Genomic DNA, 24,758 nt, shown 5'->3' with positions numbered 1-24,758 from the left:
TACAGCACTGGAGTGACGTATGAATGATGGGAGATTAAAAAGTTGGGGATGAAGCATTACACTACTTACTGCAGGTAGTGACCCAGCCAGCATGGCTGCCAGATTTTCAATCTTAATGGCTAGAAATCTATGTCCCACTATGTCTGTCTTATCATAATGGCGACAGTTTATTAAACCAGGATGTAAGCTGCAATCAAAACATGAGAGTCTCTATATTTATGTCATTGATATCAAATTTATGACTCAATATAGCTGCTAGATGTCAATCTTATCTTCATCATTATCACTTAGAACGTACTCTGTCTGCTAAAATCGTAACATGCTAGCTTTTATATCTTCCATCACCCTTACCTTAATGGCTACAGTTCATGATTCAATACATTCGTTGGATGCTTTTCCAAGATATCCTTGTCTTAATTAAGAAAATTTATCACACACTATGACATCTCAATCAAACATGGCTACTTAAGAGGAGTTTGACACCATTACGTTACTGGAGATGTCTAAGAAAGCAGGAAACTGAAAACGTCTATATGTGCAGGGACGTTTGTCTAGAAATGTACGTATTAAAAGACACACTGCAGGACATCACAGAATCACACTGGTCTCCCTTGCTTCCACATTTCAATAATTTGGCCCGCACTGCTGGCAGCCCATTTGTGATATTACCACCACCACTGGGTTAGAACAGGAACAGTGACGACATCTGTATTGTAAACAAACAAAGTGCCCGAAAGGCTTCCTGTGGCACCCATGCTGTGCTGATGCTGGCCATATAGGCAACACATCACGCCATGGTGCGCTACCACTGCAACTATTGTCCTCCTGCCACATACACAGCTACGCAACTGTCAGTGCGAGTGAGTGCGTGCAGAGGGCTTTTGCCATTCATCTTGATAAACAGGCGTTAAGTTCCGTCCCACCCACCGCCAGCAGGAAAAGATAAATTTCTCTTCATGAAGGCCGTTAGAGACAGAACATATAGGTAGCGGTCGCCAGTCTTCAACGCGCTGTAATTTTTTAACTAGTCTCTTATTCGTCTCAGTGCTTCCCAAGAATAAGATGTTACTAACATCCCAGCACCCTCAGATATGTACTACTTCTAGCTCGGTATCCCTGTACAAAGAATTACACACATTTCAGTCACAAACGTTAAGAGGATGAAATACTTGCACAGTAAACGTCTACTTTCTTGTGTATGATTGACTTCTGCGATGTATCTGAGTGTATAAATCACAATACTCGTAGAATGTCTCGGTCAAAGTACCAATAAATGGTGTCACCTCCCACTTACAACGGAACATAATCCTCTTTGACAAAATGTTCTTATGTCATGTAGTGTTATGTTTACACATTATTTAAGCACAATAAATCTGTAGCATTGTCCTCACAGGCTTACATATTACAACTAGCAGTTGCACGGCAGCAAACCCACCAAGTTTCTTCTGCACAGACGCATACAGACATTTTTAAACTGTAATAATAATTGTTATTGCATTCACTGACCGACAGAGGGTGACGAGGTACAAAACTGAATGAGATCTATAACAGAAGTTACACAATTCTATTTAAAGCGTATCCTGTAGTTAATAGGGGATTGTACAGGAATTTAGGTTACTAATAAATAGACATTGGTTAGTATCCCGTCTGAGATAAGCATTACTTAGTCTTAAAGTATCTTCTTATGAGGTTCTTCACACACAGTGCTAAGATGCTTTAACAGTATATAAAAATTTACGGTTTTAATATATACATTTTGTTCATGTGCTGTTTGGTAGCGGAATGGTGGCCGAGCGGTTCTAGGCGCTACAGTCTGGAATCTGCGACCGCTACGGTCTCAGGTTCGAATCCTGCCTCGGGCATGGATGTATGTGATGTCCTTAGGTTAGTTAGGTTGAAGTAGTTCTTAGTTCTAGGGGACTGATGACCTCAGAAGTTAAGTCCCATAGTGCTCAGAGCCATTTGAGCCATTTTTGTAGCGGAATGGTCTATATGATTTCCTTTTATATCGGATTTCAGATACATTGGCGTACATCTCCTCTGACAGTGCACGTGCACACAATAGGAGATTTCATTACAAATCATATTAACTTTACGTTATTCCTCAAGAAACATGGAAGAAAGGATTACATTTACAACTTATGTGTAAAAGATAACACGGAGTCACAAAATAATTCTTTACTTTTGCAGTAGTTAGGAACTAAACAAATGTGCATATTGTAACACTGGAAGCTCCATAAAGCATTCTCTTGTCGATTCTAGTGTCTATACAAAGGTTGTACCGAAAATCAGATATGTAACACCCGCATACCTCCTTACAATATGTGTTTGAGGGTACCTGCACCACACAGCCACACAACCACGTGCCCACACTCCCTTTGCGTGGAAGGAATGATATGCGGTAAACCTCCGTATTAGCAGCTCTTATCTCCTGGTGTGGGATGTATGTGGGAGGAAGTACTGTGTTGCTTGGAGCATACTCTATCGGATTTTCAAAAGTAAGTCGTCTCCATGATGCAGAACGCTTCTCTCGCAGAATCTACTACAGGAGACCCCCTAAATAAATAATTGTGTGTATGTCGTTAACTTTGGATCTACACTCCTGGAAATGGAAAAAAGAACACATTGACACCGGTGTGTCAGACCCACCATACTTGCTCCGGACACTGCGAGAGGGCTGTACAAGCAATGATCACACGCACGGCACAGCGGACACACCAGGAACCGCGGTGTTGGCCGTCGAATGGCGCTAGCTGCGCAGCATTTGTGCACCGCCGCCGTCAGTGTCAGCCAGTTTGCCGTGGCATACGGAGCTCCATCGCAGTCTTTAACACTGGTAGCATGCCGCGACAGCGTGGACGTGAACCGTATGTGCAGTTGACGGACTTTGAGCGAGGGCGTATAGTGGGCATGCGGGAGGCCGGGTGGACGTACCGCCGAATTGCTCAACACGTGGGGCGTGAGGTCTCCACAGTACATCGATGTTGTCGCCAGTGGTCGGCGGAAGGTGCACGTGCCCGTCGACCTGGGACCGGACCGCAGCGACGCACGGATGCACGCCAAGACCGTAGGATCCTACGCAGTGCCGTAGGGGACCGCACCGCCACTTCCCAGCAAATTAGGGACACTGTTGCTCCTGGGGTATCGGCGAGGACCATTCGCAACCGTCTCCATGAAGCTGGGCTACGGTCCCGCACACCGTTAGGCCGTCTTCCGCTCACGCCCCAACATCGTGCAGCCCGCCTCCAGTGGTGTCGCGACAGGCGTGAATGGAGGGACGAATGGAGACGTGTCGTCTTCAGCGATGAGAGTCGCTTCGGCCTTGGTGCCAATGATGGTCGTATGCGTGTTTGGCGCCGTGCAGGTGAGCGCCACAATCAGGACTGCATACGACCGAGGCACTCAGGGCCAACACCCGGCATCATGGTGTGGGGAGCGATCTCCTACACTGGCCGTACACCACTGGTGATCGTCGAGGGGACACTGAATAGTGCACGGTACATCCAAACCGTCATCGAACCCATCGTTCTACCATTCCTAGACCGGCAAGGGAACTTGCTGTTCCAACAGGACAATGCACGTCCGCATGTATTCCGTGCCACCCAACGTGCTCTAGAAGGTGTAAGTCAACTACCCTGGCCAGCAAGATCTCCGGATCTGTCCCCCATTGAGCATGTTTGGGACTGGATGAAGCGTCGTCTCACGCGGTCTGCACGTCCAGCACGAACGCTGGTCCAACTGAGGCGCCAGGTGGAAAAGGCATGGCAAGCCGTTCCACAGGACTACATCCAGCATCTCTACGATCGTCTCCATGGGAGAATAGCAGCCTGCATTGCTGCGAAAGGTGGATATACACTGTACTAGTGCCGTCATTGTGCATGCTCTGTTGCCTGTGTCTATGTGCCTGTGGTTCTGTCAGTGTGATCATGAGATGTATCTGACCCCAGGAATGTTTCAATAAAGTTTCCCCTTCCTGGGACAATGAATTCACGGTGTTCTTATTTCAATTTCCAGGAGTGTATTAACGTGACCTGGTAATAGTTCCAAGCAGACAAGCAATTTTCGCAAAGAAGTCGATTCAACAAGTGATCTGTAACCCTGTTCCTTCGTGAATGGATTATATTTCATTACGATTCAACCAAACAAATCTGAGCCCATGGCATAGGCTTTTCGCTTATAAATTCAGTCCACTTTAGATCGCTCCTGACGATTACTCTTACGTATAATGTGGCAGTCATTGTTTCAACCATATTGTGAGTCGTACAGTGCAGGATGTCTTCTTCTCGCTATGTGCAGTACGTCACATTTGTTTACATTCAGTCTCGGTACCAGTCGTTGATCCTCTGCAACTCACTACAGTTTTCTGATGCTGTTATCCCCTTATAGGAAACAACACCGTCCACGAACAGCCTACAACTACAAAACTAATCACATACTCCACGGTGTACGGTGCATGGCAGAGCGTACGTAATAAAAGTGTTATAGTTTTTCTCAGGTATTCCACTCTCATGTACTGGTACAGGAAGAAAATAGTTGTCTGTATGTCTCTGTACATGCTTTAACCTCTCTTATCTCATTCTCAAGAATGGTACGTCAGACATACGACGGTGGTGGCACAATGGTATCACAGTCTTCCTTTAAAGCAGTTTATTTAAATCCACCGAATAGGTATTTGCGGAAATCTTTTTTTCCAGCAATTCCACGAGCTTTTCTGTCACTTTTAAGAAAGGAATCTAACAGTCTGATATGAGCCTCACAGCATCATGGAGCTATAAAGACTATCCACTGGATCATTTACGTGAATGCAGCTGCTTGCATGGCAGCCACAACCAATCGCGTAAAGCGGTTTTACCTTTGGTAATGTCCGCCCACGGTAGCTGAGTGGTCAGCGGGACAGAATGTCAATCCTAAGGGCCCGGGTTCGATTCCCGGCTGGGTTGGAGAGTTTCTTCGTTCAGGGATTGGGTGTTGTGTTGTCCTCATCATCATTTCATCCCCATCGACGCACAAGTCGCCGAAGTGGCGTCAAATCGAAAGACTTGTACCCGGCGAACGGTCTACCCAACGGGAGGCCCTAGTCACACGACATTTATACCTTTAGTAATGTTTTGTAAGCAATTTCTATCTATATGAAAGTAATGGTATGTCCACAAGACACATGCAGGTTGCTTATTGTAGTATAAAATTGTTAAGGCTTTCGTGGCCACTTGTTGACAAACTGCCTATTGGCTTCTGTCGCGGGTTCTTCGGCCGACGTTCATTTAATGACTTTTCTGACGTTTCGCCAGCACGAGTGGCTGGCATTGTCAAAGCTTCACCCTCCATTGCTGGTGGTGAACTGGAGCCGAGCTCGCGGTCGCAGACTATATGTACCTGGCGCGCCATCGTCCGAGGGCTTCTCCGCGGTCATTTCCGGTGCGGTTCTCCTCTTGCTACCTGCGACGGTCGTTCGCTGCAGTACGGGAAGCCAGGATCCGTTTACCTTAAGGCTTTCCTCTTTCTTGTTGAAACTGTTGGCGTGTTTTTGTATTTCTACAGCTTCTCTGAACAAGCGCGTGTGATAGTGCTTCTCTACAGCCAGAACTTCCGTGGAGTAATGGGTACTCCACAAATTACATTAGAAGTGTAACAGAGCCAAACACTCGGCGAAGTAAGGAACCAGAAAAAGAAATGTCGTGTACGGCCTTTCTGCCATACATTCCCAGAGTGACGGACAGAATCGGCCGTATATTGCACAAACATGGCGTAAAGATGATTTTCAAACCGACAAGGAAGATCAAAGAGTGTCTTAGATCGGCGAAGGAGAAAAGAGACCCACTTGCAATGTCGGGAATATACCTATACCTTGCACATGCGGAAAAGTTTATGTCGGAATGACTGGACGATCAATTAACACCAGGATCAAAGAGCATAAGCGACATTGCAGGTTGGGGCAGGTGGAGAAATCGGCCGTGGCAGAGCACGCACTGAATGAGACCGACCACGTAATAAAATTCGCCGACGCGTAAGTTCTGGCTGTACAGAAGCAGTATCACACGCGCTTGTTCAGAGAAGCTGTAGAAATACAAAAACACGCGAACAGTTTCAACAAGAAAGAGGAAAGCCTTGAGGTAAACGGATCCTGGCTTCCCGTACTGCAGCGAACGACCGTTGCAGGTAGCAAGAGGAGAACCGCACCGGAAATGACCGCGGAGAAGTCCTCGGACGTTAGCGCGCCAGACACATATAGTCTGCGGCCGCGAGCTCGGCTCCAGTTCACCACCGGCAATGGAGGGTGAAGCTTTGACAAGCCACTCGTGCTGGCGAAACGTCAGAAAAATCATTAGATGAACGTCGGCCGAAGAACCCGCGACAGAAGCCAATAGGCAGTTTGTTATTGTAGTATGCTAAGGCTGGTCACAGATAAGCGAAATAGAGTACCGGCTGACTGTAGCGAATTGCAGAGGATCGAAGATTGGCAGAGAGACTGGAAGTTGATACTGGATGTAAATAAATGTAGCATAGTGCATACATTGAAGAATAAATCCAGTACTCTTCTGTTACATTGTTGCAGAGAAATCACTGGAAACAGTAACTGCCTAATGAGGAATGACTACATAACAGAATGTAAGAATAGCAGATTCCGCACTTTTACTCGTAGTCGGACACTTTAGGAATTGTAACTGCTACGCAAAAGACGTGGTTTACAAAACACTACTACTGATGAAATCCCTTTGCTGTGGTAAGTTTTGTTTGGCCTGCGAAGTAGCTGCATCTATGTAAGTGATCCACTGGATAGTGCTGGAAGCGGCGTAATGCAGAAAGGGTCATATAAAGTTAGTACACCCCACTCGAAAAATTTAACAGAGAAGCTTGGGGAATCCCTGTAAAAAATCCGACGTATTTCTCTCGAAACACTAGAGGGTAAATTTAAAGAAAGTACTTTAATAGAGCATAAGGGAACAATTGACAGGAATGGCGGAGAGAAATACAGTAGAAGAAGAATGGGTAGCTCTGAGGGATGAAGTAGTGATGGCAGCAGACGATCAAGTAGGTAAAGAGAAGAGGGCTAGTAGAAATTCTTGGGTAACAGAAGAAATATTAAATTTTATTGATGAAAGGAGAAAATATAAATATGCAGTAAATGAAGCAGGCAAAAAGGAATACAGACGTCTCAAAAATGAGATCGACAGGAAATGCAAAATGGCTAAGCAGGGTGGCTGGAGGACAAATGTAAGGATGTAGAGGCTTATCTCACTAGGGGTAAGATAGATACTGCCTACAGGAAAATTAAAGAGACCTTTGGAGAAAAGAGAGCCACTTGTATGAACATCAAGAGCTCGGATGGCTACCCAATTCTAAGCAAAGAAGGGATAGCAGAAAGGTGGAAGGAGTATATAGAGGGTCTATACAAGGGCAATGTACTTGAGGACAATATTATGGAAATGGAAGAGGATGTAGATGAAGATGAAATGCGAGATACAATACTGCGTGAAGAGTTTGACAGAGCACTGAAAGACCTGAGTCGAAACAAGGCCCCGGGAGTAGACAACATTCCATTAGAACTACTGATAGCCTTGGGAGAGCCAGTCATGACAAAACTCTACCATCTGGTGAGCAAGATGTATGAGACAGGCGAAATACCCTCAGACTTCAAGAAGAATACAATAATTCCAATCCCAAAAAAGTCAGGTGTTGACAGATGTGAAAATTACCGAACTATCAGTTTAATAAGTCACAGCTGCAATATACTAATGCGAATTCTTTTCAGACGAATGGAAAAACTGGTAGAGGCGGACCTCGGGGAGGATCAGTTTGGATTTCGTAGAAATGTTGGAGCACGTGAGGCAATACTAACCTTACGACTTATCTTAGAAGAAAGATTAAGGAAAGGCAAACCTACGTTTTTAGCATTTGTAGACTTAGATAAAGCTTTTGACAATGTTGACTGGAATACTCACTTTCAATTTCTAAAGGTGGCAGGGATAAAATACAGGGAGCGAAAGGCTATTTACAATTTGTACAGAAACCAGATGGCAGTTATAAGAGTCGAGGGGCATGAAAGGGAAGCAGTGGTTGGGAAGGGAGTGACACAGGGTTGTAGCCTCTCCTCGATGTTATTCAATCTGTATATTGAGCAAGCAGTGAAGGAAACAAAAGACAAATTCGGAGTAGGTATTAAAATCCATGGAGAAGAAATCAAATCTTTGAGGATCGCCGATGACATTGTAATTCTGTCAGAGACAGCAAAGGACTTGGAAGAGCAGTTGAACGGGATGGACAGTGTCTTGAAAGGGGGATATAAGATGAACATCAACAAAAGCAAAACTAGGATAATGGAATGTAGTCGAATTAAGTCGGATGATGCTGAGGGAATTAGATTAGGAAATGAGACACTTAAAGTAGTAAAGGAATTTTGCTATTTGGGGAGCAAAATAACAGATGATGGTCGAAATAGAGAGGATATAAAATGTACACTGGCAATGGCATGGAAAGCGTTTCTGAAGAAGAGGAATTTGTTGACATCGAGTACTGATTTAAGTGTCAGGAAGTCGTTTCTGAAAGTATTTGTATGGAGTGTAGCCATGTATGGAAGTGAAACATGGACGATAAATAGTTAGGACAAGAAGAGCATAGAAGCTTTTGAAATGTGGTGCTACAGAAGAATGCTGAAGATTAGATGGGTAGATCACATAACTAATGAGGAGGTATTGAGAGAATAGGGGAGAAGAGGAGTTTGTGGCACAACTTGACAAGAAGAAGGGACCGGTTGGTAGGGCATGTTCTGAGGCATCAAGGGATCACAAATTTAACATTGGAGGGGAGCGTGGAGGGTAAAAATCGTAGAGGGAGACCAAGAGATGAATACACTAAGCAGATTCAGAAGGATGTAGGTTGCAGTAAGTACTGGGAGATGAAGAAGCTTGCACAGGATAGAGTAGCATGGAGAGCTGCATCAAACCAGTCTCAGGACTGAAGACCACAACAACAACAACTTTAAACGAATGCTGTGACAACATTACGTCTCCATCACCGTATACCTGACGCAGCGTTTCGAAGAATGAGATAAGAGAGGTTATGGCACTTGCAGAGGTATATAGACAGTCACTTTTCACTCTATCAGTACCTGCGAATGGAATAAGAAAACAATTCATTGATACTGTTCCGATGTACCCTTCGCCATACACTGTTCAGTGGCTTGCGGAGTGTCTGTTAAGATGGAGAAGCAGGCTGTTCGTGGTCGATGCCGTTATCCCCAAGGTGATAGTAACACCAGAAGACCGTAGCCAATCCGGATGTTACAGAGGCTTAGTGTAAACAAATATAGCGTACTGCATATACAAAGGAGAACAAATCCTGTACTGTACGATTAACATAACTAGTGGAAACAGTAACACTATTTAATTTCTAGGAGTATCCTCAGGAGCGATCGAAACAGGAAGGACTTCATAAACGAAATTCATATGCCGAGGGGCCGTATTCGTTTGGCTGAATCTTAAGAAAATATATTCCATCCACGAAGGAAGCTCTTGTTCGATCGACTTCTTTGCGAATATTGCTCTGCAGCGTGGGCGCGTAACAAGGCTACGTTAATAGAAGATACAAAGCTAGTGATATGCACATAATCGATTACTCACAGCATCTCCTGTTGCAGGTGCGCCGGCCGGAGTAGCCGAACGGTTCTCGGCGCTACAGTCTGGAACCGTGCGACCGCTACGGACGCAGGTTCGAATCCTGCCTCGGGAATGGATGTGTGTGATGTCCTTAGGTTAGTTCGGTTCAAGTAGTTCTAAGTTCTAGGTGACTGATGACCTCAGCAGTTAAGTTTCATAGTGCTCAGAGCCATTTTTTTGTAGCAGGTGCTGTGAGAGGCGTTGTGTGTTACGGAGGTTTACAGTTGAAAATTAGAGACATTACGTGTCAGGCAACATGTTTATTACCACTTACATCTCGCAAAACGACCGCAACGGGAAATTAGACCTAAAACGGAAGTTTCCGAACAATCATTCTTACCACGCGAAAGAATGAACATATTGATAAACTTCAATCTGTTTCCGTGCAGGTGCGTCTCATGTGCTAATCATAATTTGATTTGCATTCATTACTGTCTGAACTTAATTCCCGTCATTTAATAAATAACTAATAACTGCAGTGAATAACACCGGCCATTGTCAGATATAAATCTACCTCTATATTAATTACCTCTCTTTACTGGTGGATGTTTTGCTTGTACACTACTCTCCAATAAAATTGCTACACCACGAAAATGACGTGCTACAGACGCGAAATATAACCGACCAGGAAGAAGATGCTGTGATATGCAAATGATTACCTTTTCAGAGCATTCACACTAGGTTGACGCCGGTGGCGATTCCTACAACGTGCTGACATGAGGAAAGTTTCCAACCGATTTCTCATACACAAACAGCAGTTGACAGGCGTTGCCTGGTGAAACGATGTCGTAATGTCTCTTTCAAGGGGAGAAAAGCGTACCATCACGTTTCCGACTTTGATAAAGGTCGGATTGTAGCCTACCGCGATTACGGTTCATCGTATCGCGACATTACTGCTCGCGTTGGTCGAGATCCAATGACTGTTAGCAGAATGTGGAATCGTTGGGTTCAGGAGGGTAATACGGAACGTCGTGGTGGATCCCAACAGCCTCGTATCACTAGCAGTCGAGATGACAGGCATCTTATCCGGATGGCTGTAACAGATCGTGCAGCCACGTCTCGATCCCTGAGTCATCAGATGGGGACGTTTGCAAGACAACAACCATCTGCACGAACACCTCGACGACGTGTTCAGTATAATGGACTATCAGCTCGGAGACCATGGCTGCGGTTACCCTTGATGCTGCATCACAGACAGGAGCGCCTGCGATGGTGTGCTCAACGACGAACCTGGGTGAACGAATGGCAAAACGTCATTTTTTCGGCTGAATCCAGGTTCTGTTTATAGCATCATGATGTTCGCATCCGTGTTTGGCGACATCGCGGTGAACGCACATTGGAAGCGTGTATTCGTCATCGCCATTCTGGCGTATCACCCGGCGTGGTGGTATGCGGTTCCATTGGTTACACGTCTCGGTCACCTCTTGTTCGCAGTGGACGTTACATTTCAGATGTGTTACGACCCGTGGCTCTACCCTTCATTCGATCCCTGCGAAAGCCTACTTTTCAACAGGATAATCCACGACCGCATGTTGCAGACCCTTTAGTGTCCTTTCTGGATACATAAAATGTTTGACAGCTGCCCTGGCCAGCACATTCTCCAGGTCTCTCACCAACTGAAAACTTCTGGTCAATGGTGGCCGAGCAACTGGCTCATCACAATACGCCAGTCACTACTCTTGATGAACTGTGGTATCGTGTTGAAGCTGCATGGGCAGCTGTACATGTTGACTCAATGCCCCGGCGTATCAAGCCCGTTAATACGGCCAGAGGTGGTGGTTTTGGGTACTGATTTCTCAGTGTCTATGCACCCAAATTGCGTGAAAATGTAATCACATGTCAATTCTAGTATAATATATTTGTCCAATGAATATCCGTTTATCATGTGCATTTCTTCTTGGTGTAGCAATTTTAATGGCCAGTAGTGTAATTTTCACTTTTGCTTAGAAGAGTGTACGAAGAGCCAAGCCACATGAGCAAAATCAGTTACCCAATGTTAAGAAGACCGCCTTGGGGGCTCCAGGACGACTTTTATAGGAAACACCGCAAGCTGGAGCGATACTAAAGGGAGGTGGTTGACGCCTTTACTGCTGTTTTCAATGCCGGCAATGGCCAGGTGCCTTCCTGCCAGTTTCACACAATGTTACGCGCTCTGAGATACGCACACCCAGGACAGGATTCCCAGAAATAGTTAACGTGGCGTGTCGAGTATGGGCCCCGAGCCAAACAAACTTCAAGGGAACTTTCTTTTTCGCCGAAAACTCGCCTTCTGGGAATTCTGTGCGAAAGGCAGTCAGTTAAAGACAAAAACACCTCGGAATGCCGTGAGAAGTAGCTGCCCTGCTATGTGAAAAAGATTTGTTTTCAAATTAAGACACTGTCTGCGATTCCTTGACATCAACTGTATTACGTATAGATCTATTATCCAGTAGTGAAATTTGAAAAGTTGTGACGCACCGGAACTCAAACCCAGATGTCCCACCTACCGCGAGCGGTTGCCTTAACCACTGCAGTTATCCGTACATGTTGCGAGGACCAACCCAAGCTTCCATATGTCGCACAGTGTACATCTTTAAAATGCACCCAGTTCTCGGTATATCACTTGGATTCCCACATTAGGAATACCTAAGAATCTAGGTGTCTGTTATCGTCATGAGCCTGCCTTTGTCTGAGAGACTGATATGCATGTCTCAAAGAGGTGACACTGTTGAGGATCCACCGCTATAAGAAACACTTCGAAGTTAATTCGCTGACAGCGAATTCCTCGCCGTCAGCTGTATAGGTATACGAGGTGCGACAATGAAGTAATGCGACTGATGTGAAAAAAAATGTTGCTTACCGTTTTAGTCAAGTTTTGTGTTATCTCCTTCAAAGTAGTTCCCTTCTGATTGCACACACTTTTTCCAGCGCTTCTGCCATTGATGGTAACATTTCTGGAAGTCATCTTCTGTAATATCCTCCAAGACCCTCGTTACAGCTTTTTGAACATCTTGAAAATGGTGTCCCTTGGCCGCCGTTTTGACTCTTTGAAATAGAGAAAAGTCGCACAGGGCGACATCTGGTGAATAAGGTGGCTGTGGTAGTTCTGAAATTTGTTTTGATGTGAAAAATTACTATACTGACAGAGCAGTATGGGATGGCACATTCTCATACCAAGATCTCCAGTTATTATTAGACGAACCGTTTCTTGACTGATGTTCAGTTCTTCTGCAATCATTTTCACGGATAATCTTTGATCAAATTGTACGAGTTCACGCACCCTGGCCAAGTTGACATCCGTCCGTGAGGTTGATGGTCGTCCACTGCAGTCTTCATCTTCAACAATCGTTCTGTCTTCAATAAACGTTTTATGCCAACGAAAAACTTGAGCTCTTGACGTAACCTCCTCTCCAAAAGCCTACTGAATCTTACCGTAAGTTGTCGTCACGTTTTTACCCAGTTAAACACAAAAGGAAATGGCATACCGTTGCGCAATATTATGCTGTACCATTTCCGTTACTAGAGACACAAACTCGTGCTAACTTATTACAGCATGACTGAGTAGTTGCATCGATGTGCTACTTGGACTGGAAGCAGCTTATAGACCAAGGTCAAAGATATTGTGCCTACGCAAGCCTGCAAAGTTGCCACATCTTGCAAAGAAAATCAGTCTCATTACTTTATTGTCGCACCTCATAGATCCACGACCCTACAGTGACACAGGAAAATTTATGCTGTACCGGGACTCGAACCCTGATGTCCAGCTTATAGTGAGCTGTTAATCACAACCACTTCGGCCATCCGCATGCGATCCATGGTCCAACACGAAGTTCCCTATTTCACACTGTCGACATCGTAGTCCACTAAATTTATCATATATGGCTCGCATCATTACTTGGACTCCCGAAAAAAGCAGAATGACACAGTGAGGAATCGAGATGTGTTGCTGTTTTCGTGTATCTGTCTACGATTGTAGTGGTACAGTGAGGTGACGGAAGTCACGGGGTCCCTCCTAATCTCGTTTCAGACCTCCTTTTCCCCGTTGTAGTGCAGCAACTCGACATGACAGGGACTCGACAAGTCGTTGGAAGTCCTCTACAGAAATAATGAGCCGTTCTGCCTCTATACCCGTCCATAACTGCTAAACTTTTCCAGTGCAGAATTTTGTGCACGAACTGATCTCTTGATTATGTTCCATAAATGTTCAGTGGGACTCATGTCGGGCGATGTGGATGACCAAATCAGTAGCTCGAATCGTCCAGAACGTTCTTCAAATCAATTGCTAACAGTTGTGGTCCGGTGGCATGTGGCATTGTCATCCATAAAAATTCCATCGCTGTTTGGGAAAGCGAAATCCATGAATGGCTGCGTATTGTCTCCAAGTAGCCGAAAACAACCATTTCCATTCAATGATCGGTTCACACCATACCACAACATTATGGAGCCACCATCAGCTTGCACAGTGACGTGTTGACAACTTTGGTGCATGACTTTGTGGGGACTGCGCCACATTCGAACCATACCACCAGCTCTTACCAACTGAAGTCGGGACTCATCTGATCATATCACGGTTTTCCAGTCGTCTGTGGTCGAGCCGATATGACCACGAGACCACGAGAGGCACTACAGGCAATGTAGTGCTCCTAGCAAATGTACTGGAGCCGGTCGTCTACTGCCACAGCTCATTAAGACCGAATTCCGATGCACTGTCCTAAGGGATACGTTCATTCTATGTCCCACATTGATTTCTGTGGTTGTGTCACTCAGAGCTGTTTGTCTGTTAGCACTGACAACTACTCAAACATCTCTGCACTCCGTCCTTAAGTCAAGGACCCCAGTCACCGCGTTGTCCGTTGTGAGAGGTAAAGCCTGAAATATAGTATTCTCGAGACACTGTACTCTTGACACTGTGGATCTTGGAATATTGAATTACCTAAGGATTTCCGAAATGGAATGTCCCCTGGGTTTAGCTCCAACTAGCATTCCAGGTTAAGCCTGTTAATTCCGGTCTTGCTCCCATAATCATGTAGGAGACCTTTTTACATTAATCACATGAGTACAAATGATAGCTCCGCCGGTGTGTTTCCCTTTCATACCTTGTGTCCACGATGCAGCTACCATCTGTGTGTGGGCACACTGCTATCATCTGATAGTGCTGTCGCGCCTCTGGCCCGATACTGACTACTAACGTTTGACAGCACTGACCTGCCACCACCTCCAGACGCTATAGGCGGTCCTGGTGTATCTCTCCCGGACGCCTGTTCCATTGTCGGGAAACCGTATCTTCGCATCCAGCAGACTCATCACCATTCGCTGCAGTCGCCTCCATTGCACCAAAAACGACACCATCTGCCAACATAATACGGCGTATTAGATAATATCTAAACACTAGCAATTATAACCAGTCTGCAATAAATAGATGGAAGAATACAAGCAGTCTTCAAATATGATGCATTAGCTAGAAGCAATAAGGGTCTAAGTGTGGCCAGTGTGTGACACGACAGACTGAAAAGAGCTCCGAGGTGCCTCGGGACTAGGTTTTGTTTGAGCTCACGGCCGTTTGTCTAGACGCCGTTGTGATTTATATATATATATTTTTTTTATTTAAAAAAATTAAAGTTTTTTATTTGTGGCTTTAGGGTAACGAATAGTGCCATATTAATGTAATTACGATTTCTACAGTAGAATAACAAAAGTGGTTCGATGTACAAATGTAAGTTCTTAATATAAAATACAAGCTTTTTTCGGGGTGTTGTTCCAGGAATATTATCAATACTATTGACGTATGGGTCCAACAGGACCACGCGAGGTACAATCAATGGATGTCCTGTTTGATGGCTTGCCTTCCTTAGTGTCCAAATTTGTTTCATCCTTTCAGAATGAAGTCTCTTTCTCTCATCAGACCACGGTGTTCTAATCCGTTTTGTAATTTCCCTCTGACCAACTATCCAGACACATGTCTTTTGTCTGAATCTATAAAGCCTGCCTGAGTTATACCGGCTATTTTAAGATCATCGTTAATTTCAGCGATCCATTTAATTGGCTAGGTCTGTCTTTGTAGAATTCTGCTGTTTGTTTTGTCAACCTAGTGGATGACATTCTTTTAATGTTCCCATAAAGTTTAAGTCTTCATTTTCTCATGTCACCATCTATGACAATCCATTCTTCTATTTCCTTATTGCTTCTCGGCCTATAAGTTTCTTCATCGGTAATTTTGGGGTCTAATATTTTCCTAAAAATCTTTCTTTCTTTTGAATTTCTTCAGTATCCCTCTTTCTGTTTCAAATTAAAGTTTCTGCTCCGTAAACACAATCAGGTATTATTACAGTGCTGTAATGCCCTAGTTTACAGAAATTAGAACGTGATTTCTTATTATAAATATTTTGTTTTAATCCGAATGCAGTTGCCATTTTTTGACAGCGAACTTCAGGAACATATTACAGTTTATTTCAGTACAAACGCACCCGTGTTGACAGCTGACGGTACTTACGCATTCCACGTCATTGCCTTAGTTAGTAACTGGTGTCCCTCTTGCCATGGAAATTCATAATATCTTTGAGTAATGGCGTAACGTATATCGTCTCCTTAGTTATCAAGCTGATGACCTACCGACTGTCTTTGGCACATTTACGTTTACCAGAAGGCAGCTCACGTTTAAATGAGCACTGTCATTGGGTGGTGACTGTTTATTTCGTCATCTTTTAACATCAAAACTTTTTCGGTGTTTTCTCAAGGACTAGACTCTTACTACATGTTCTTCGTACAATATAACCAGTTCTCACGGCCACTGCCTACCAGTAACGTTATCCAAGAGACAATGGGCGGGGCTACAGCTATTTTAACCTCCGGCAAGCGAGCCGTATTTAGCAATATTCTCGACGCCTGCACAGATGGACCTGCTCCACGCTAACGGTTCCTGCAGTCATCAAGGGTGTACCAGATGCACTTTGTGACTACATTATTCTATTTTAGTGCCCGTTCCGATTGTAACTAAGCCATTAAGTTATTTTCTACTCCACAGGAAGGTGATTTCTTATAAGATCGAAAGCGGCCATCTAAAAATAAAAATTAACATCTTAAACGCTACCACGATGTATACTGAAATATAATATAAAATAAAAACACTAAAAGAGAAACACCAGACAACCACAGACAACCAGCAGTAGCTACAACAGTACCAAGATAACGTCAGAGCAGTTCTCACAATAGAGCAACGATAAAACTGTGAAGTACAAAGACAGGTTCGTTATATAAATTAAAAACACAAAACTACGATCCAGGGTTCGCAATGGACCAGTCCCAGAGGAGAACGACAACCACACGGACGTGTAACTAAAGGATGGGTAACGATATCGTTTCCAAGATAAGTTCTTAACGCAAAGTAAAAACACTAACAGATGTCCCAGTTTCGAACCGGGCTGGTTCCATAGAATGACAGGATCCACACATTATACACTACTGACCATTAAAATTGCTACACCAAGAAGAAATGCAGATGATAAACGGGTATTCATTATACCAGAACTGAGATGTGATTATATTTTCACGCAATTCGGGTGCATATATCCTTAGAAATCAGTACTCGGAACAACCACCTCTGGCCGTAATAACGGCCTTGATACGCCTGGGCATTGAATCAAACAGTGCTTGGGTGGCTTGTAGAGGTACAGCTGTCCAACACGATACCACAGTTCATCCAGAGTAGTGACTGGCGTATTGTGACAAGCCAGTTGCTCGGCCACCATCACCCAGACGTTTTCAGTTGGTGAGAAATCTGGAGAATGTACTGGCCAGGGCAGCAGTCGAACATTTCCTGTATCCAGAAAGGCGCGTACAGGACCTGCAACATGCGGACGTGCATTATCCTGCTGAAATATAGGGTTTCGCAGGGATCGAATGTAGGGTAGGGCCACGGGTCGTAACACATCTGAAATGAACCGTCCAATGTTCAAAGTGCCGTCAGTGCGAACAAGAGGTGACCGAGACGTGTAACCAATGGCACCCCATACCATCACGCCTGGTGACACGCCAGTATGACGATGACGAATACACGCTTCCAATGTGCGTTCACCGCGATGTCGCCAAATATGGATGCGATCATCATGATGCTGTAAACAGAACCTGGATTCATCCGAAAAAATGACGTTTTGCCATTCGTGCACTCAGGTTCGTCGTTGAGTACACCATCGCAGGCGTTCCTGTCTGTGATGCAGCGTCAAGGGTAACCGCAGCCATGGTCTCCGAACTGATAGTCAATGCTGCTGCAAACGTCGTCGAAGTGTTCGTGCAGATGGTTGTTGTCTTGAAAACGTCGCCATCTGTTGCCTCAGGGATCGAAGCGTGGCTGCACGATCCGTTACAGCCATGCGGATAAGATGCCTGTCATCTCGACTGCTAGTGATACGAGGCCGCTGGGATCCAGCACAGCGCTCCGTATTACCCTCCTGAACCCACAGATTCCATATTCTGCTAACAGTCATTGGATCTCGACCAACGCGATACGATAAACAGCAATCGTGATAGGCTACAATCCGACCTTTATCAATGTCGGAAACGTGATGATACGCATATCTCCTCCTTACACGAGGCACCACAACAACGTTTCACCAGGCAACGCCGGTCAGCTGGTCTTCGTGTATGAGAAATCGGTTGGAAAGTTTCCTCATGTCAGCACGTTGTAAGTGTCGCCACCGGCGTCAGTCTTGTGTGAATTCTCTGAAGAGCTACTCATCTGCATATCACAGCATGTTCTTCCTGTCGGCTAAATTTCGCGTCTGTAGCACGTCATCTTCGTGGTGTAGAAATTTTAATGGCCAGTAATGTATATATGTGGTTCATGATGTGGGTTCCTGTAGTCATGTCCTAGTTCATGAACCACGGGCAACGTATGAGTGGCCAAGTAAGTGGTCCCGACAGTCAGGATACCAGTTACTTCGGAATAAGGCTGGGCATCTTGGACATATTCTGAGTCGTGGTCACCTTTGTGCTCATACGGCAAAGACTACCAAATCCACCGGTTAGTCCCTCAGCCGTTAGGGGTAAAACCCAATGGGACTCGGGGCAAGTAAGGCTAGCAACCTGCTTCCCTGGTACTTTAAATATGATGCTGGCAACAATCAGAGCAAAATGCCTCGGACCTTTGGAGGTGACGGAGTCCCACCTCTAACTGACAAACCAGGGACTCCTAAGATACGACTTGGCAAACAAATGGTAATGAGATGGGGAGCTATTAATATCAATGGGGGCTACTCTGGGAAGAAGGTAGAACTGGCAGAGGCTGCAAGTAAGATGGGGCTGGACGTTTTAGCTGTTAGTGACATTCGGGTAAGGGGTGAGAAAGAAGAGGTAGTGGGAGAACACAAGGTCTACCTGTCAGGAGTCAAATCAGGAATAGCACAATGGGGTGTAGGGCTTTACATCAGGAAAGAAATGGAACCCAGAGTAGTTGCAATAAGGTATGTAAACGAACGAATGATGTGGATACAGTTGACAGTGTCTAGCAAGAAAATTAGGATTGTGTCAGTATATTTGCATTGTGAAGGGACAGATCAAGATAAGATGGATAGTTTTTATGAGGCACTCAATGATGTTGTTGTTAGAGTAAAGGACAAGGACAGTGTTCTGCTCATGGGTGATTTTAACGCCAGGATTGGAAATCGAACAGAAGGGTATGAAAAGGTTATGAGTAAATTTGGAGAGGATATGGAGGCCAACAGGAACGGGAAACAACTCTTGGATTTCTGTGCCAGTATGGGCTTAGTAATCACAAACTCCTTTTTTAAACATAAGAACATTCACCAGTGTACTTGGGAAGGCAGGGGAACCAGATCTGTCATTGACTATATAATAACAGATCAGGAATTCAGGAAGGCTGTGAGAGACATACGTGTATTTAGGGGATTCTTTGATGACACTGATCATTATTTAATCTGCAGTGAAATTGGGATTGTGAGGCCGAAAGTGCAGGAGGTCAAGTCCATATGTAGGAGGATATGAGTGGAGAAACTTCAGGATAAGGAAATCAGGCACAAGTACATAACAGCGATCTCAGAAAGGTACCAGTTAGTTGAATGTAGTCAATTACAGTCATTGGAAAAGGAATGGACAAGGTACAGGGACTAGAAGTGGCTAAAGAATGTCTTGGAACAGTAGTGTGTAAAAGTAGGATGAAGCAAACAGCTTGGTGGAATGATACAGTCAAGGCAGCCTGTAAAAGGAAAAAGAAGGCGTATCAAAAATGGCTACATACCAGCACCCAGGTAGACAGAGAAAGTTATGTTGAAGAAAGAAACAAAGCCAAACAGATAATTGCAGCATCCAAGAAGAAATCGTGGGAAGACTTTGGAAACAGGTTGGAGGCTATGGGTCAAGCAGCTGGAAAACTATTCTGGAGTGTAATTAGCAGTCTTGGAAAGGGAGGTAAGAAGGAAATGACAAGTATTTTGGACAGGTCAGGAAAACTGCTGGTGAATCCTGCGGATGCCTTGGGCAGATGAAGGGAATATTTTGAAGAGTTGCTTAATATAGGTGAAAATGCGATCAGTAATGTTTCAGATTTCGAGGTAGAATGGGATAGGAATGATGATGGAAATAGGATTACATTTGAGGAAGTCGAAAAAATGGTCAATAGATGGCAGTGCAATAAAGCGGCTGGGGTGGATGAAATTAAGTCGGAACTCATCAAATACAGTGGAATGTCAGGTCTTAAATGGCTACACAAGATAATTGAAATGGCCTGGGAGTCGGGACAGGTTCCATCAGACTGGACAAAAGCAGTAATCACACCAATCTTTAAACATGGAAACAGAAAAGATTGTAACAACTACAGAGGTATCTCCTTAATCAGTGTTGTGGGTAAAATCTTCTCAGGTATTGTTGAAAGGAAAGTGCGAGTATTAGTTGAGGACCAATTAGATGAAAATCAGTGTGGGTTTAGGCCTCTTAGAGGTTGTCAGGACCAGATCTTTAGCTTACGGCAAATAATGGAGAAGTGTTATGAGTGGAACAGGGAATTGTATCTATGCTTTATAGATTTAGAAAAGGCATATGACCGTGTTCCTAGGAGGTAGTTAATGTTTTTTCTACAAGATTATGGAATAGGAGGCAAACTTTTGCAAGCAATTAAAGGTCTTTACATGGATAGTCAGGCAGCAGTTAGAGTTGACGGTAAATTCCGTTCATGGTTCAGAGTAATTACAGGGGTAAGACAAGGCTGCAACCTGTCTCCACTCTTGTTCATATTATTTATGGATCATATGTTGAAAACAATAGACTGGCTGGGTGAGATTAAGATATGTGAACACAAAGTAAGCAGTCTTGCATATGCGGATGACTTAGCTGTGATGGCAGATTCGATTGAAAGTTTGCAAAGTAATATTTCAGAGCTAGATCAGAAATGTAAGGACTATGGTATGAAGATTAGCATCTCCAAAACGAAAGTAATGTCAGTGGGAAAGAAATACAAACGGATTGAGTGCCAAATAGGAGGAACAAAGTTAGAACAGGTGGACGGTTTCAAGTACTTAGGATGCATATTCTCACAGGATTTCAACATAGTGAAAGAACTGCAAGCAAGGTGTAGCAAAGCTAATGCAGTGAGCGCTCAGCTACGATCTACTCTCTTCTGCAAGAAGGAAGTCAGTACCAAGACTAAGTTACCTATGCACCGTTCAATCTTTCGACCAACTTTGTTGTATGGGAGCGAAAGCTGGGTGGATTCAGGTTACCTTATCAACTAGGTTGAGGTTACGGATATGAAAGTAGCTAGGATGATTGCAGGTACTAGTAGATGGGAACAATGGCAGGAGGGTGTCCACAATGAGGAAATCAAAGAAAAACTGGGAATGAACTCTATAGATGTAGCAGTCAGGGCGAACAGGCTTAGATGGTGGGGTCATGTTACACGCATGGGAGAAGCAAGGTTACCCAAGAGACTCATGGATTCAGCAGTAGAGGGTAGGCGGAGTCGGGGCAGACCGAGGAGAAGGTACCTGGATTCGGTTAAGAATGATTTTGAAGTAATAGGTTTAACATCAGATGAGGCACCAATGTTAGCACTGAATAGCGGATCATGGAGGAACTGTATAAGGGGGGCTATGCTCCAGACTGAACGCTGAAAGGCATAATCTGTCTTAAATATGATGATGATGATGATGAGTAGTGTATATTCACACAGGGGTCCAAAACCAAAGCAACAAACTGCTATTTCCCCGTCCTGTGTCCAATTCATGATATAACCATACAAACTGTCAACAGATGTCGTTACAGTCGTGTTCTGCACGGAAGATGGCATTCCGATCAACGGACAACCACGCAAGCAGTTACGTCAGGGCACATATCAAGCGGGTAATGTTTGCAGGTTAGTCCCTCACCCACAATCGCTGCGTATAGTCACAGACAATGCAGTATGACAGAGAGAAGACGCCTACAGGCTGTCTGCTGTGAAGGGACGTCGCAAACTGATGTGGCCGGATGGCTTAATGTGAACCGTTCTGTTGTTTCTCGGATGAGGCTACAGTTTATAGAGACCGAAACTGTATCCTGAAGACCAGGACGGGGCCGACTTCATGTGACATCAGAAAGAGTGGACCGCTATTTGGCCGTAAGGACACGACGGTACCGCCTTAGTACTGCACTGCAACTGGCGTCTGACCTCGCAGCATCCTCTGGACGTGTTGTATCGAGGCAAATGGTGTAGGGAAGGCTTCGACAGACTGGCCTTTATTAACGGCGATATGCTGTATGTGTGCCTCTGACGTGTCTTCACAGAAGAGAACGTATAGAGGGGAGACGTCAGCTTGCCTCGTGGACGACTGAACAGTGCGTCAATGTTATTTTTACAGATGAGTCCCTACTTGGTCTGGAGAGCTATTCTTGCTGGATTCGCATCTGGAGGGCACGGGGAACACGATTTCAGGACCCAAACATTGTGGAAAGAGACCGATATCGAGGAGGATCTCTAACATTGTGGGCAGAGATTCTGTTGACCACTCGAACACCCATTTATGAAATTTTACAGGTGAATCAACAAGATTTAACTGCTTTCAGGTGCAGTGAGGCGATTTTGGGATCACATGCGCTACGAGCCTTGCAAATGGCCTCTTACAGTGCGAACAACACTGGTGCAGATACGTTTAGGCTGTCTGTGACAGTGTATTTACGTGTTCCTTACCCGATCGGAATGGAAAAAGAGCCGAAATTGTTTAAATACTCAACACACAGCGATCTATTTCCAGACAAGTTCTCTAAAAAACAATATTCCAGACACCGCCTTGTATTTTATAAACTGTTTGTAAACAATATGCTATACACTGCAGTCGGTCTACCACAAAATCACCAGTGATCTGAGTCTTCGTCCCACATATGTCAAGGTGGGGGAGAAGGAGGGGGAGGTCTGGGAGGTTCCCCAGAGTGGCAGCAGTTAATTAATTGATCTATTTAAGTAATTAGACAATCAAATTGATATGTATAATGTGCTAGCATCGACGGGGGAGTTCCCAAAGGGGTGGGGAAGCAGTATTCTGAGGAGGATGGGCAGGGGGGGGGGAGGAGAGGGGTGTGACATGGAAAACCAATTAATCCAAAAATAGGCTAAGGACCTGTCAATCAGAAAGACGGATTTTCCCCAGGTGGTCATAACCCACTTAGCAGAACAATAGGTGAAGGACCTGTCAGTCAAAAAAGAATAACAGGTTTGCCCCTTAATGTATATTTGCTCCTGATGTAGGCAACCTGCAATGTGAGGCCATGCTCTCTTTGCCTCACTATTCAAGTAACTTATATGTATTATTGACAATAACCATGCATTTATCCCTGAGAAAAAATAATGCTGGACCACAATGCTAGCTTATCAGGAAATACAATCACAACCAACTACAACTGCAGCCTTAAGCACACACCAGGCAGTCAACACATGTAAATAAAACATTCTACACTGACACAACAAGCTAGCATACAGTCAAGGATATACTATTACAAAACTTATCTCTATGTCCCATCACTGTGTCTTTTCGATTCAGTTGGAGTTGTAACATAATCAGACCACACCACAGTGTCATCAAGCCTATTCAAATCAAGTACTGCTATTTGAGTACTCCTGTACCAATACATGTGCAACATGGCGTCACAGTGTTTTGACAGTTCAAATCCTTCTCACACACTAATGCTGCTGATCGGTCTAGGGCGCTGCAGTCATGGATTGTGAGGCTGGTTCCGGCGGAGGTTCGAGTCTTTCCTAGGGCATGGGTGTGTGTGTTTATCCTTAGGATAGTTTAGGTTAAGTAGTGTGTAAGCTTAGGGACTAATGACCTTAGCAGTTAAGTCCCATAAGATTTCACATACATTTGAACATTTGAACACTAATGCTGTAGAATACTCAGTATTGTAGAACATTCAGTATAATGTCGTTTATTGAAACTGAACTACACTTCTCGAACAATCATTACATACACAAAAAAACAAAATAACTTGTAGACGACCATTCATCAAGAGTGTCAGTGAGGTCCATCAGAGCTGGTCCTAGCTCGGCGAGGAACTGGCTGTACTGCTGCTGCACTGGCCTTATAAAGCTGGGGGAGGTCGGTGGAGTACTCCAACTTTCCCTATATCTGTGAGGCGAACTCTGTAGAAAAAGGTTCGCATTAGTCTCTAGCAAGTTCTGTTTGTTTTGAAGAATTGTTTTCCTCTTGGTTGCGCCTGCCAGTGCTTGTGTATGTTTTATGGTACATAGGGGTAACTTGAGTGTAGTCTGCTTGGCAGGGGCCGTCTGTGGCAGAAGTAATAAATGCCAGCACAAATGCATTTCTGGGGACACTGAGTGGCACAATTGACTCTTATGCCCTGCTTTAGAATCGTCGTAATCGAAACCCCCTTGCACTATTCCTGCCTGGATGCCAGGAGCCATTTATTTTGGATGCCCCAGTAAAACGATATCTGTGTGGCATCCGCCCTCACCCAACGCTGAGCGTTGCATTCCCACAGCTCCATTGTTCCATCAGCTTCTCCGACTCCTCGGCAGTCTCGTTTTGCCAACGTAAACTAACTGTGTTCTCTATGCATCTTGCCATCTGTGGTCGACGAGCGAGGGGCTCACAATGTTTCACACTACCTCCTGCTCACGTCTCACTT

At 44.6% G+C, this 24,758-nt stretch overlaps 1 protein-coding gene across 1 annotated transcript in view; it reads right to left on the bottom strand.

The window, feature by feature from the left end:
• The window catches only part of LOC124803403, a 35,032-nt gene that overhangs the window by 720 nt on the left and 9,554 nt on the right, over positions 1-24,758 (bottom strand). The window contains exon 3 of the mRNA XM_047264586.1: positions 14,838-14,981. Coding sequence (XP_047120542.1) covers positions 14,838-14,981 — 144 coding nt within the window. The remainder of the gene's footprint in view (positions 1-14,837; positions 14,982-24,758) is intronic.

The sequence above is a fragment of the Schistocerca piceifrons genome, chromosome 6 (assembly GCF_021461385.2).
Source record: "Schistocerca piceifrons isolate TAMUIC-IGC-003096 chromosome 6, iqSchPice1.1, whole genome shotgun sequence".
Classification (NCBI taxonomy): domain Eukaryota; kingdom Metazoa; phylum Arthropoda; class Insecta; order Orthoptera; family Acrididae; genus Schistocerca; species Schistocerca piceifrons.
This window is presented reverse-complemented; position numbering and strand designations above follow the sequence as displayed.